Source organism: Hibiscus syriacus, unplaced genomic scaffold (genome assembly GCF_006381635.1).
Source record: "Hibiscus syriacus cultivar Baekdansim isolate YM2019G1 unplaced genomic scaffold, ASM638163v2 tig00110940_pilon, whole genome shotgun sequence".
In the NCBI taxonomy this organism is placed as follows: Eukaryota; Viridiplantae; Streptophyta; class Magnoliopsida; order Malvales; family Malvaceae; genus Hibiscus; species Hibiscus syriacus.
This window is the reverse complement of record NW_024062923.1, coordinates 1168025-1182722: the sequence shown is the minus strand read 5'-3', so window position 1 is coordinate 1182722 and position 14698 is coordinate 1168025. Positions and strand designations below refer to the sequence as shown.

The window sequence follows — 14698 nt, the reverse complement described above, 5'->3', positions numbered from 1 at the left end:
ACAATCACTGGCTTCTTATCCAATACAGATTTAGTCACCATCACTATTCATAAGAATGATTTACATAATCTATAGGCGGATCTTACAAATATGTATGATAATGATTAATGTATTGGGAAGTAAGGGACCAAATAATGGAATGGAACTCAACCCCTTCTTGCTTCTCCAAGTAACCTGTCATTTGGAAACTCCTAAATCTATAATCCACTAGCCATTAATTCTGAATTTACAAAAAAGTCAGAGGAACCTTTGGGTTATAGAATAGTTTGATGTTGGAACATGTGTAACAGCTTGGCATTCAGCAACGTGAACTTATAGTTGTTCAAGTTGTTCTTTGGTAGGCTGATCCTTTTTTTATTCTCCTTTGCAACTGAAAACCTCTACTTTGTTTGTCTCCTTGTTTGCATGACCTCAAATTTACTCTCTTTTTTTATGTATATTCCAGCAAGTTTCTCTAATGTGATAGGGTTTTCACAATCACACCAGCCTTTGCCATTTTTCCAGTTCCCCACTAATCTCCTGGGATTGGCAGCTTGATATATATATATTAGAAACACTTGGTTCTGCTTGGTATGAAGGATAGAAAGGAGTGAGGATGGGAAATTTAGAATGTAATGGTTAAGTTACAGAGTAAGGAAGTGTTATGAATCTTGAACATTTGATTAACAAATTTTCCATCCTTCATACCAGGCAAAGCCTTAGCGACCAGTTCTCTGTTTTTGTTCCTAACTAACATCATAAGCTTCTTGCTTCCTTCCATCTGGCTTCTGCAAATGCTTTTTTAATCGCTGGAAAAGGTTCTCCACAAAGAAAATCAAATACCCAATTTTCTTTTTAACATTGTTTGATAAACATATCCATCTGCTGCCATAATTTAGTTAAATGTTCAAATATTCAGTCACTAAAGTTTGGTGTTTCTTAGAGAAGACTGAAATACAAGAACTACACTTTCGCGTTTGTTCAGTTTGCAAGTGAGGAAGGGAGGAGGAGGGCTATTCAGTGTGTTAACGGAACGGATCGACGGGAAAAAGAGTTTCAGTCGGGTTAGAAAAATATCAGAACAACAGGAATAGAGAAGTTACTGAAGGCAGGTCTACGAGGGATGGGCCAATCCCAATAAGGGTGGAGAAAACAAATGGTGAGAAGCATGCTGGATCTTTGAGAAACCTGAGGGATAGTAGATCATACAAGGAGGTGGTGGAAACGACCAATAGAGAGGATTGCGGAAATGTCAATAAAGAGGATGGTCAAAGGTTAAGGAAGGCTGCTAATGGGATAAGGAATGTCTGGGAGATGCATATCTCCTCGGAGGATTCGACTTGGGTGAAAAGGTCTTTAACAGGGGTAATCAAGCATTCCTTCGAGTAAGAATTTGTTCAAAAAGCTTTGGCAAGTGAAGGAATTCAGGTAAAAATAGCGAGATGGGGTTACGCATGGAATGACTGTGTTGTAACCTTTAAATCGATTGAAGACTACTCTGATATATGGGCAAGAAAACAGGAGGAGATCTGTTTTTGGTTTGATTGGCTGGAGCCATTGCTAAACGAGGAGGGAGTTCCATTGGCGTTCTGTCTTGTGGAATTAATGGGATTACCGTTATTATGCTGGAATGTAGAGTTCTTGGAGAAACTTGTTCAGAAATGGGGAAAGTTCATTGGCATCTTGGATTCTTCAAAGAACAGGTCAGATTTATCGTCGGCAAGAGTTTTGATCAGGGTCGCCAGTCCGTTTGATGTCCCTGAAATGGTCACAATAGGGTCTTACGGCAAATCATACAAGGCCAAAGCAATACTGGGATCGGTATTTTTAAAACCGGAGGAGTTTTCCGGGGGGATTGATGGTGAAAATTCAAATTACGGGTACAGTGAAAATCATTTTTCCGAGGAAGAGTGCGGCCGCCGTCTGACTTTGGAACAAGTTGAAAATTTTAAGTCTTCTGAAGACTCTATGCTGAAGAAAGACAACTGGCATGATCAGGAACAGAGGAGTAGGTTGCAAAAGGGGGATGGGGAGCAGCTTTTACCAAAAAAGTCAAATATGGATATTTTAGATGTCGGGTTGTCAGATTTGCGGGGAAAAGGAAAATATCCTGCTGGGGAGCATGCGGGACTTGGTTTCAGGGAAGAATTGGGCCTAGACTCTCAAGCCCAAGACTGTAACAGTTTGATTTCTGAATCAAGCATGAAGATTTGTGTCCTCCAGGGCCTGCATATAATCTGAAATGGATTGCCGAAGGGTCCAAAGGCAGATTTATTCCCCAATTAAACAGGGAATGGATCAAGTCCAATGATGAACCGATAAAGGACGTAGTGGTCTTGGACAACGAGGTTAGGAATGCAAAGGTGTGGAGGAGGAAAAGGATGATGTTTCAATTAAAACTGTTGGAACTCAACCAATGGAATTACGTAAGGGAACGTTTTCTAATGGTCAGAGGAGCTGGAGTCCGTTGGTTCATTTGTCCAGAAGTTTGGCTTTGACGAGTGTTCCGGTGGGAAGATGGAATAGAGGAACTTGTAATAGAGTATATAGAAGATCAAAAGATAGAAAATTCTGGTATGATCCGAAGATAGAAGAAGAGTTGTTGCGACCAGCTGAGGCACTGGACCAAAATAGAAAAGCTTCCAATCCTTTATTGACCACCCCGATCCCAGGAAGATGGAATAATTAGCGACGATGAGGAAGGAGGTCCATCTAAAATTGTAGTAGGAGACTTGGACCAGCATTCAGGGAGTAGAGAAGTGCCTCGATCAGATTGTCAGTCTCGAGCAGTTATAGGAAAGAGAGTAGGCGACAGAGAAGGATTTGACTAGGGAAGCTTTGGATGTGGCTAGTTTACACACAGTTTCTTCTCCCTCCTTTTCGATGTTTTTGGAAGAAAGCAGTGGCTACGTGGGAGGTTAGTACGATGCTGGGGATCTCATTTAAAGAAGGCAAGAAGGTGTTTTTAGATAAAATTATTGAGCTTGAGGAAGGATTGGGGGTTAGTAGGAATTGTTGAAATAAGGGGTTATTGTGCTTTTTTGATTTGAGGTTTTTGGGATATTTGTTATATTTATGAGTAACATTAATATTATTTCGTGGAACATAAGGGGGTTGGGGAAGAAGGAAAAAACAAGATCTGTAGCTAAGTTGGTCAGGAAGAATAAGCCGAGCATTCTACTTATTCAAGAAACAAAGCTAGAAAACTGTTCTATGGCTCTAAGGAAAAGGATAGGGGGTTGTCTTCTCGAGGGATGTATTTTTTCACCAGCTGTTGGGTCTGCAGAGGGTTTGCTGGTAATGTGGAATGATAATGAATTTAAAGTGTCCAGTAGTTACTTAAGTAGCAGGATTATTGCAATATTTGGGAAGTTTAAGAATGTTGTTGAAGAGTGTGTGATTATGAATATTTATGGTCCTTCCACTGAATCTGAAAAGGATGAATTCTACAGGGAATTATTGGAGTTTGTTTCAGCCCAATCGGATCTACTTTGTGGGGGGGGACTTTAATACGTATCTTGATCCGGCTGAGAAGATGGGAAGGTCTCAAAATTAGCATTCTGTTGATATTTTTAGGAATTTTTTGCAGCAAACAAATTTAATTGATCTTCCGTTGGTGGGAGGAACTTTTACTTGGTGTAACAATAGGGAAGAATCAACCTGGGTTAGGCTTGACAAGTTCTTAATTTCTGGTAATTTTTTGACCTGCTTTCCGAACGTAGTTCAAAGGCTACTGCCTAGGTCCATATCAGATCATAATCCGGTGTCATTGGAGGATTCGTATGTAGACTGGGGTCTTAAACCATTCAGATTTTACAATTATTTATTAGAGGAAGAAGGCTTTGAGGAATTGGTTAAATCTTCAATGGTTGACTTGATGGAAAGGAATAATAGAAGGGGTATCTTCAGTATTTTACAGGGAACTAAAAAGACAATCAGAAACTGGTCAAGCAGGAAATTCAATGGGATTTCAGACTCTATTGAAACTTTAGAAGGGCGAATTAATGAGTTAGAATTGAAGGCACAAGGTAGTAATCTTTCTCCGCAGGAGTGGGACCAGGTGAAGCAATTTAGATCGAATCTCTGGAGGTTGTACAGGATTGAAGAAAGTGTTTGGTTTCAAAGAGCAAGAACGAGATGGATTAAAGGAGGGGACAAAAATACTAGATTTTTCCACTTGTGTGCTCTAAACAGAAACATGAGAAATGCAATTACTAGTCTGAAGATTAATGGGACTGTAGTTTCAGACCCGTCTCTGATCAAGACCCACATTTATGATTTTTTTAAGACAGCTTTTAATTCCATTTCTACAATGGAAGTGGAGAACTTATTTCTGGATTTCTCTAAACTGTCAAGAGAACAGTCTACAAAAATAAAGGAGAAGTTTTCAGAACAGGAAGTTTGGCAAGCTATAGCATCCTCAGACAGTTCTAAATCTCCTGGTCCGGATGGTTACACAATGGTTTTCTTCAAGAAATGTTGGCCAGATTTAAAGGAGCAAGTACTGGAATTTTTTAACGATTTTTATTTCGGAAGGATGTGGGAGCATGGAGTAAATCACGCCTTTATTACCCTAATTCCGAAAATTTTAAGTCCGGAAAGTGTTGAAGACTATCGACCAATTAGCCTTGTAGGAAGTTTGTATAAGATCCTATCAAAGTTCTATCCAAGAGACTTAGCAGCTGTTGGTGACATTATCAGCCCTTACCAGTTTGCGTTTATACCAGGGAAACAATTGTTGGACTGTGCATTTGTTGCAAATGAAGGGATCGATTATTGGAGAAAACAAGGTCTACAAGGGGTTGTTTTCAAAGTTGACTTTCGCAGAGCATACGATTCTGTTGAATGGCTGATTTTGAACAGAGCAATGAAGGAGATGGGCTTTGGTATTAGATGGTGTTCGTGGATCTCACAGTGTCTCTTCTGCTTCAATTTCGGTTCTGGTGAACGGTTCCCCTTCGGAAGAGTTTACTATGGCTAAAGAACTAAGACAAGGTTGTAGTCTCTCTCCGCTCCTATTTAATATTGTAGGTGAGTTGCTGCATTTGATGCTAGATAAAGCAGTTGACAAAGGACTTTTCCAAGGTTTTGTGATTGGGAATTCTGCGGATTCACTTCGGTTATCTCATCTTCAATTTGCCGACGATCTCATCATTTTTTGCCAAACTTCACTTACTCAGATTAAAAATGTCAAAAGGGTGTTGAGGATTTTCAGTCTAATGGCGGGGTTGCATCTAAACTTAAAGAAGAGTAAACTTTATGTTGTAAATGTTGATGAGGATATTTTATTAGACTGGGCATTGGAAGTGGGCTGTTCTGTTGATCGTTTTCCCACAGATTATTTGGGTCTTCCAATCGGTGCTAAGAAGAATTCTGAAGCTTTATGGGATCCTGTCCTTAAAAATTTTAATTCAAAACTAGCTGGGTGGAAAGCTTCTTCTCTGTCCTTGGCTGGCAGGACAGTTCTATTAAAGTCAGTGTTGACTTCCCTACCAATATTTTTCCTATTTTTCTTTAAAATGCCTTGCAAAGTTGGGAATAAATTAAACTCCTTAATGGCCAGATTTTTATGGGGTGACAGTGCGGATAAAAGGAAGATCCACTGGGTTAGTTGGGGTACAGTTTGCAAACCAATGAACAGTGGTGGCCTTGGGGTTCTTGACTTGAATCTTTCTAATCGGGCATTATTGGGGAAATGGGTGTGGAAGTTCGCAAATGAAAAGGAATCCATATGGAAAAGAGTGTTATGTAGTAAGCATAATATTAGTAGTAATACTATGTCTATTAGTAAGGTCATTTCTCCAAAATCTTCTTGGAATTGGAGAAGTATTGCTAATAATTTTTTGAAGAATGATTCGGCGGGTGAGTGTCTTAGATCATTTTCGAAGTTGCAAGTAGGCAATGGTAAGTCCATATCTTTTTGGACTGATCCATGGGTGGATGAGGTTCCTTTAAAAACTCTTTTCCCTAGAATTTTTGCACTCTCTACTAACAAATGGGGTAAGGTTGCTGATTTTGGAAGCTTTGAGTTGAATGGTTGGCAGTGGAACATTATTACTAGGAGGAATTTGTCTGATTGGGAACTGGAACAATGGTTGGATTTGATGATGAAATTAAAGGAAATAAAACTCACTGATTCGGTTGAAGATTTTCTCTCTTGGTCTGCAAGTGGTGATGGGTTATTCTCAGTGAAATCGTGCAGGAAAGCTCTTGGTAAGGAAGTTGGGGGTATTGGTTTGTGGTCAAAAGGGGTGTGGTTGGGTTTGTCTCCGCCTCGTGTAGAAGCTTTCCTATTGCAGTTAGCTCACCAGAAAGTTGCAGTTAAAATGGAGTTAGTGAAAAGAGGAATGTCCTTAGAAGAAGATATTCTCTGTCCTTTCTGCAAGGAACATGAGGAATCTGTGCAACACTTATTCATTTCGTGTTTTGTAGTTTGGGAACTATGGAATAAACTGACAAGCTTCTGGGACTTGTCTATTGTGCTACCACAGGACCCTCCTTCCTTACTTAATTCGTGGGGGAGTTTGAGGTTGAATTCATTGATTTGGAAGTTTATCCCGGGAGTCGTTTTTTGGTCTATTTGGAAAGCAAGGAATGCGATTGTGTTTGAAGGTTTAAACCTTGATAGGCTGTCTCTCTTCTTCCTTGTGAGATTTAGGTTATCTAAATGGTTCCTAGCCAAGTATCCTAAATTCCCTATTCAGGAAGATCTGCTAATTGGGGATCCATCACTTGCTGATGGTATTTCTGTTCCTAAACCTAAGGATCATTCTGTTATTGGTTGGCTTCCTCCACCTGTTGATTTCGTAAAGATGAATGTTGATGGAGCTGTTAGGTTAAATGACTCGATTGGAGGTATTGGAGGCATTTTAAGGGACTGGAATTGCTGCACTCTTTTGACTTTTTCAGAGAATATTGGTCAAGGTCCCCCACCAGTTGCAGAGCTAAAGGCTATTAAAAGAGGCATCGAAATTTTTCTAGCTTCAAGTTGGTCTGCTGGCAGTAGATTGGTTGTTGAGAGTGATTGTAAGTCAGCAGTGGAGTGGATTCACACCCCGTCTTTGGCACCAGTTTTCATGTTGCCTCTTGTTAGAGAAATTTTGTTGATCCTTTCTGAAAAGGTGGTTTTAATTAGGTTAATTCCAAGGTCTTGTAATGGGGAGGCAGATAGTTTAGCAAAGCAGGGGATCGGTTGGTTGTATGTTTTAGTTATAGTTTATTTTTCTATAGCTGTAGGTTCTTGAAGTAGCTGAAGTTGTTAAGTCTAATGTAAAATCATCTGCTGTATTGTTAAGTCTTATGTAATTCCGGTTTGGTAATAAAATGAGGCACTCTTTTCCTCCCTCCACTACTTGATCCTTTCTGTTAGGAAAGGGTCAACTATGAGGGAGGTTTTTAACGAGGCTTCCTATTCCTATCAAAAAAAAAAAATTCATTCAACAACTTAAATACATAAGATACATCCAGGAACAACACCCCTATGTAAAACATAAAACCATATAACGCCCTAAAGCAACCAAAAACAACAAAACAAACTTAGACTAAACCTACTAAGCTAGGTCCCCATCAGCTGCAGGTGAGTCCTGATTACCAAACTAGCAAAATAATTACAAAGAAAGAGCCTATACAACCGAAGAAAAATCAGAAAACAGTACAAGAAAAAGCCTTCTACACTCAACCAATCCCCTGCTTAGCTAGCCTGTCAGCCTCCAAATTACAACTCCTATGAATCCAATTAAGAACACAGCCTTTATCATAAATTACAGCCCCAATTTCCTCCACCAGATCACTGAAAAAGATAGGGGCAGATTGCAGTTTAAGAATCCAGTCCACTGCATTTTTGCAATCACTCTCTATAATTAATCTTCCCTTTTTAGCCCAATCAGACGAATAGAAGAAATCAATTCCTTCCTTAATAGCTTTTAGTTCTGCCAAAATAGGAAGACCAGGCCTTACTGCAGTAGAGAAAAAGGCTAAGGAACAGCTTTTAGAATCTCTCAAAATACCTCCAATTCTTCCTTGCATCCCATCTCCACTAACAGCCCCATCCACGTTAAGTTTAAACACATCCGAAGGAGGAGGAGTCCAGCCAATAAGCTTCTTTGGAGTAGAGGAAAGATGAAATTTATCAGCCCTCGAAGGATCCTCTATTAGTAGGTCAGTCTGAATCTGAACAGAAGGGTGTTTAGCTAAATACCATTTTGCCAACCTAAATCTAATAATAAAGTACAGACCGGATCTGTCAAATTTCCCATTTTCAAACACAACCAGATTCCTTGCCTTCCAAATTGACCAGAAAACAACAGCCGGGATGAACCTCCAAATAATAGAATTCTGCCTAAGGTTCGGCCAAGAAGAGAGAAGGGACGATGGACCTTGAGGGAGAACAGAAGAGATTTCCCATAACCTTAGAAAATTGATCCACATTTCCCTAGCAATAGAACACAATAAGAACAGGTGTTCTATGCTTTCTTCATGGGAATGGCATAAAGGACAAAGCACATCCGCCATGTGAATCCCTCTTTTTTTTTAATTCCACTCTCACTGCTAATTTGCGATGACAAATCTGCCACAAAAAAGTTTGGACTTTAGGAGGGGCTAGTCCAGCCCAACACTTTTTCCACTCAAAACTCCCTTCAGGCCGAGTTTTTCAGATCAGCTACATTTAATTAGCCAAGTCCCATATCTACTTTTCTGTCTTGTAGAATAAATAAGTCCAGGAAATCTTGGGTTCCATGGAATTAATGAATCATGCCATAACCATAGAGTCTTCTGACTCCCAAGTTGAGTAACCTGCTTCTCCTTCCTTTGGTTTTACTTCGGCGCCTATCAAGTAACCCAATTTTCCTTTGCCTCAGATTTCTAGCATAATCGAGACCATTCAGGAAAATCAGTCCCATTAAGTTTTTATTGGGTTATTTGGGGAGAATGGGATTCCCCACCAGTAATAATTGCAGATGAAGACATACTCGTAGAAGGTTCAGACTTCAGATAACACCTTTGAAGTCTGAACACTCTATAGTCACATCTGCCTCGACTGTTTTTAGCCAAAATAAAATCAAATAGCTCTGACTATGAAAACAGGGAAAAGAAAGAATTTATATAAAAGAGAACAGAAAGAAATTGGCTGTTTTCATTGAGGAATTCAGGTACATTATACAAAGAACTATCCCATTTCTAATGCTTAGAATCTGCTAATTATTTGGAATTAGGTAGCAAGAAGTTTGGGAATGATACGGAGTAATCAATGAAAAACAAACCTTGAACTAACTCCTAGAAATCTGGAAATTAATAAATTGATGAGCTGTCAACAGTGTTAAGTTTTACTGTTTTCAGCCAAATTGTCCCCTCTCATTATTCAGAAACACATGGTGTAATAAATAAATTGGGAACATGTTCCAAATTTGTAGATGGTTCGCCTCTTGGAGTCAGTTGTGTTTTTTTTTCACACTAGGATTTGGGTGTTGCTTTCGGTTATTTTGGTTTTTAGTGATGTGAGGCACGGGATAGGTGTGAGTTGGTATCGGATAGGGTTGTTCTTGTTTTATCTGGCCGTTTGAGTTCTTAGAGGTTTTCTGGTTTTTCTTGATTTGATGTCTGTATCTGGATTGGAGTGTTCTTTCCTCTAAGGTGTACTGGTTTGTTTATTTAATAAATCATGAGGTACTCTTTTCCTTCCAATTTTCGTTGACATATGGTTTAGTATGTTGATGATTATGAAGGGGGTTTTAACGAGGCCTCCAATTCTTATCAAAATAAAAATTGGGAACATGTAACTGTTCTTGCTAAGCACAAGATTCTTTTTGAAATATTAATTGGTGGTTGTGATGTTAGCAGGCTAAAGAAGCGGCTGAAAAGAAAGCTAAAGAATACTCGTTGGCCATGGAAACGTTGAAAACAGAGTTACTGAATGAGAAACGGCTCAGTAGCTCTGCAATTAACTTAGCCAAAAGAGCCAGCAAGGAAAGTGCTGCCATTAAGCGAGCCATACAATCACTCGGTTGCAGGGTTAACTTCACAAGTAATGGTGAATGTACTCTTGATGTTGAAAGCAATTCAACAAAAACTCGGGAAAAAATTATGCAGTTTCCTCCTATGAGGGAATCTGATGGTACAGTGCATGATGACAAGTCAGATTTATCTGTTTCAATTACAGTTGTGTCAGACGATGTGGTTTCCAGCAGTCCACTTGGTGGAGTATGTGAAACTTTATGTCCTCTGCGTACACGAGATGGCAGCTGCCAGTGGCCAAATGCTGGTTGTGCTCGGCTTGGTAGTCAGTTTGTTGGACTGAAGGCAAATTTTGATGCATTTGACCACCTTTCTATTTATGATAGTTATTTTGAGTCTGAATGAAAATATGGATTTGTAGTTTCTATATATAATCCAATGTCACAGGTTCAATACACAATACAAGAAACCAGAGATTTTCACTCTCTTGTTAGAAGCCGGCAGCATAAAGGTACCGTCCCTGCTTTTCAGATTCATCTGGGGATACCTTGTTTAGAGAATGTAGAATCATTTGTTATCTATCTAGTTTAGATACGGTAGAGGGCAGAAACTTGAACTTGTGCATTCAAGGAGCAATGCATTTGATGCTGGTTCAGTTCTCGGTACTTTCTTCAGTATAAGCTGCTATTACATGGCCGTTCTTTTCTTGAATAAGATTAGTTAGCGTAAAGATACCAAATTCCTGCACTATCACCCCATAATCAATGTATACTGATTGACTGGCTTCATACAGGTTCACTAGTAAAACTTCCTTTGCTTGATCTTCGTATGTTCTCTCACTCTTGCAAACAAGGTGTCTTCTTGGGTGTCAGGCTCATTTCCGAGTCGATTAATGAAGAAGATGACTTCATGCCTGCTTGAATGAAAATGGAAGCAGATATTAGCCTGTAACTAGATTGACTGGCATGGAGCACTATTCACTTGCCCATGGAATGTCATTTAGTACGTTTAGTATTCCCCTGGTTCTAGGAGTCAAAACCTTATATGCCGAGAAATTCCGAATTTCAGATGAAATTAGCGCCAAGAAGATTGTGTGCATGGATATTTGTCCCAGAAGATGAGGATTTTCAAGGCTTTCGGTGTTTGGAAGCTGTCCTTGTTTCTGTGCTTCGAGCAACCGCTCAGTAAACTGGCTTTGCACTTGGCAGCCACCAAGGTAACTAAACAAAGCTAACACAGTCGATTCTTTTGCTGATGTTTGTTGGTGAAAAAAGGAGACTATGGAGAGGATTCTGTAGTTAAATCCTTCTTACATTAATGATACGATGTAACAAAGGAATTTACACAATATCCCTTACGCTTTTGCCTTTGAATTTTCAGATATAAAATTATAAAATTATAATCAAATATCATTTAATTTGTTTATTGTTTTCTAGTATCATGTTTAAAATATATATTTTAAAATAATATGTTGAACATTTTCTTTTGAATAAAAAGGAGACCTAAGGCCTTAAGTTGGGAAAATATTACTTTACGCAATGACAAGGAGTACCAAGAATATTGTAAGATCTAATATCAACTAGCATATCAGGGGGTGATTCAAAGACTTCATAGATTCGTTAGGTGTCAGCTGGAGCAACCTATTTAGCAATGAAATCGACTGTCGAATTTGTTTCATGGTTTATCAGAATAAAGTCCACTGTTCATGCTTCGTGACAAAGGTAATCAATTGCTCGAACCAGAGAGTGCGGACTAGGGTGGGAGGTTGGCGTCAGCAACTTGTGGGCATGGACATTATCGGTTTGGACAATAAGGCGTTCAAACCCGTTTATCCATGCGAGGGAAAGATCCACAAAGACACCCATAGTTCAGTTTGGAGAATCGAGGATCAACCTTTTTTTTTATTGAAGGCCAGGAGATAGAAGCTAACACAGTCAATTTCTTGTGGTTCCGGGTACAAACACTATATATGTCAGGGTACATGAGTTTAAACTCAAATGATTGAGAGTTTCTGAATAATTAATATCTTATATTCACCTAAATTAATTTAAAAAAAAATTATAAACACTATTTTATCATTCAAATCTTATTTAAATTTTTTCTATGAAATTCGAAAGGTTACAACACGAAGGTATATACTAAAAACGAAGAAAATGGGCTTTATTTTCAAATCGGGGCAGTGGGCTGCACTCTTAAAACCCTAAAGTCGCAAAAGTTTCTGCAAAAAAGTTTAACCATGTTTCTGTCCAGATTTGTAGGGAGGACAGCTCTCTTGGCAGCTGCTAAATCAGAAAGCTCAGCCGCCGCCGCCGCATTTAACCCTCTTGAGCAGTTTTTTGAGGCTGATAGAAACCTCGATGATCAAAAAACCTGTCTACGGTACTTTCTTTCTATATTTTTCCGTTTTTCTGAACTCGGGTTTCCATTCGTCATTTCTTATTTGCTATAATAAAGTAAAAGCCACTGGAAATCTTTCATGTTCTTTCAAATTTTGAATCTGTGGATTACTGGTACCACTTACATGCTAGTTTATGTCATTCACTGCCTGCAATTGATTTGTTGTCTTATGCTTTTTAATGGGCACTGTTTCCCAATGGTGGAGTTACATTCCAACTTAAAAAAGTCCAAGATGTGATACAAATTGCAATTTTAAAGGCTTAGTCGAATTTTAGTAGTGTCCTTTATTTGAATAAACAACGATAACTACCTGTTAAAAAATGTAGATAACATTGTCATTCTAGCAAAAATCACTCTCTTGCATCATCTTAATCAACTTTCAGTTACCCACGGACGGAATCATAGCAGTGGCCGAAATATTAAACTATTTAATAAAAATATAAAGACTTATTACGTATTTAAACTCGAAATTCAGCATAGACCAATCAACCTTAGTAATTAAGGGATTGTTGTTATCCTTGAGTTCCCGGGTTCAAGCACTTATGTAGGGGTACGAGCGTTCATTGTCAAATACTTAAAAGTATTTATACATATATTACCTTGTATTCACTCTAAATTTAAAAAAAAAAACTCAAAAGACAACTTCTAATTTGTCTAATATTTAAACTTACAATGACTTAAATTGTAATTAGACCAAAAATTTGAGAACACAGACTTATCATTTTTTAGTTTTACCCCTACTTGATTAAATATTTAATAAATTTTTATAATTTTTAAATTTAAATATTTATTTTTACATAAACCAAAATACTATTAAATCAAAATTATATCGAATATATAAATTTTAACATGGGCCGGGGCCCCCTTGGGCCCTAAGGGAGCTCCGTCCCTGCAGTCACCTGAAATTTAATCCTGATGCTAGTGATGTCGTAATTAAGAAAATATTCAAGTTATGGCGCGCATACACCACAGACATCATTCTTCCTGCCACCTCGGGTGAAAAATCTATTTTATCACTCTGTATTTATAAAGTTATTTCCTGCTTGTTTAAACTGATAGTCATCCATTGTTTCACTAAATTTTGATTCAAAGGTTATCTGTTTGAAGTTGCTTGTTAGTAGGTGTTGTGGGATAGATTACAACTTTGGTATCAGTGTGATAGTCTCATTGGAATCTAATATGTGGTGGTATGCTTTAGTTTTGATAAACTGGTCGTGAATCACTACAACAAGATTCTTTCAGCAGATCTATGTATTTGCTGGAAATGCCATTTCCTTAAGGAGTACAACTTGTTTTTGTTAACTTTTCCTGGAGTAAAGGATACACTGGTATTGCAGTATTTTCCTCCGATTAGACAAACGATATTTTTATGTCAACAATTTCTGCATAAATTTGTATCTGGTAAATTAAACCTTAGTCCGAAGTCTTTAGTTTTCTGTTCATTTTTTTCATAATTAAACCAAATAAAGTTCTCAATCCCTGCCCTTAAAGCGCCAGCTGTAATTCAAGACCCGAGCCATGTAGCCATCATTCTAGTTCAAGTTCAAGGGCTTTTCTGATTTGTGCAATTCTTAAAATTTCATTGTTTCAGGTCGAAGTTGAAAGCTTCTGAACTGCGTCTAAAGTCCTGGGATGATCTCCATAAACTATGGTATGTTCTGTTGAAAGAGAAAAACATGCTGATGACACAACGACAGATGCTTCAAGCCCAGAACCTGCGTTTTCCCAATCCAGAACGCATCCCCAAGGTATAATAATCTAGCTGCTACTGCTTGTCATTTGATCTAATTTGTTTTGTTGCTGGAATATCCTCAAGGGTCTGTGTGGATGAGGTATTTTAGAAAGTAAATTCATTTGTTAGGATATGAAATGCTTTAAATCCAATTGCTTACTGGGTATTTTTCTTGCTGCTGCTGAAATTTAGGCGAGGAAGTCAATGTGCCGTATCAAGCAAGTACTTACAGAAAGAGCAATTGAAGATCCTGATCCGAGGAGGTCTGCTGAGATGAAGAAGATGATAAATGCTCTGTGATATTGTACTAAACTGCCTATCACTTTTCTTGAAGCCTTCCTATTGTTTTGTTGTAGAGATTTGATACTGCCCTACTGTTGCATGTGCAGGACTTTATCCTTCCATTATTGAATCAAAGACATCAGTTCTTTAGGGACATTACTGGTATGTCTTTATCTGTTTTGGATTCCAGCCACATAATCAAAAGAATGACCCATTGGGGTGTATTCAATCAATAATTGGATACTGCCCTACTGTTGCATGTGCAGGACTTTATCCTTCCATTATTGAATCAAAGACATCAGTTCTTTAGGGACATTATGGTATGTCTTTATCTGTTTTGGATTCCAGCCACATAAT

At 38.4% G+C, this 14698-nt stretch overlaps 1 protein-coding gene and 1 pseudogene across 2 annotated transcripts; both read left to right on the top strand.

Annotated features, from left to right (window-relative positions):
- LOC120147549 overlaps nt 1-10751 on the top strand; it is a 29291-nt pseudogene extending 18540 nt beyond the window's left edge.
- Nucleotides 10752-12127: 1376 nt separating this feature from the next.
- Nucleotides 12128-14433, top strand: LOC120147428 (39S ribosomal protein L47, mitochondrial-like). Of its 2 annotated transcripts, none has more exons than XM_039160809.1 (3): nt 12128-12309; nt 13919-14075; nt 14252-14433. In XM_039160809.1, the coding sequence occupies exons 1-3, from the start codon at nt 12167-12169 to the stop codon at nt 14357-14359; spliced, it is 408 nt and encodes a 135-aa protein (XP_039016740.1). In that variant the 5' UTR covers nt 12128-12166; the 3' UTR covers nt 14360-14433. The 2 variants fall into 2 exon arrangements, with proteins under 2 accessions (XP_039016740.1, XP_039016739.1); XM_039160808.1 differs by having other exon boundaries at nt 13919-14078; nt 14255-14432.
- Nucleotides 14434-14698: the final 265 nt, after the last annotated feature.

Excerpts from the sequence above, each read along its gene's own strand:
- LOC120147428 (XM_039160809.1), top strand. The coding sequence starts at position 12,167 with ATGTTTCTGTCCAGATTTGTAGGGAGGACAGCTCTCTTGGCAGCTGCT. Across the intron at positions 12,310-13,918 it reads GATCAAAAAACCTGTCTACG|GTCGAAGTTGAAAGCTTCTG; the intron begins GTACTTTCTTTC and ends TCATTGTTTCAG. Across the intron at positions 14,076-14,251 it reads ATCCAGAACGCATCCCCAAG|GCGAGGAAGTCAATGTGCCG; the intron begins GTATAATAATCT and ends GCTGAAATTTAG.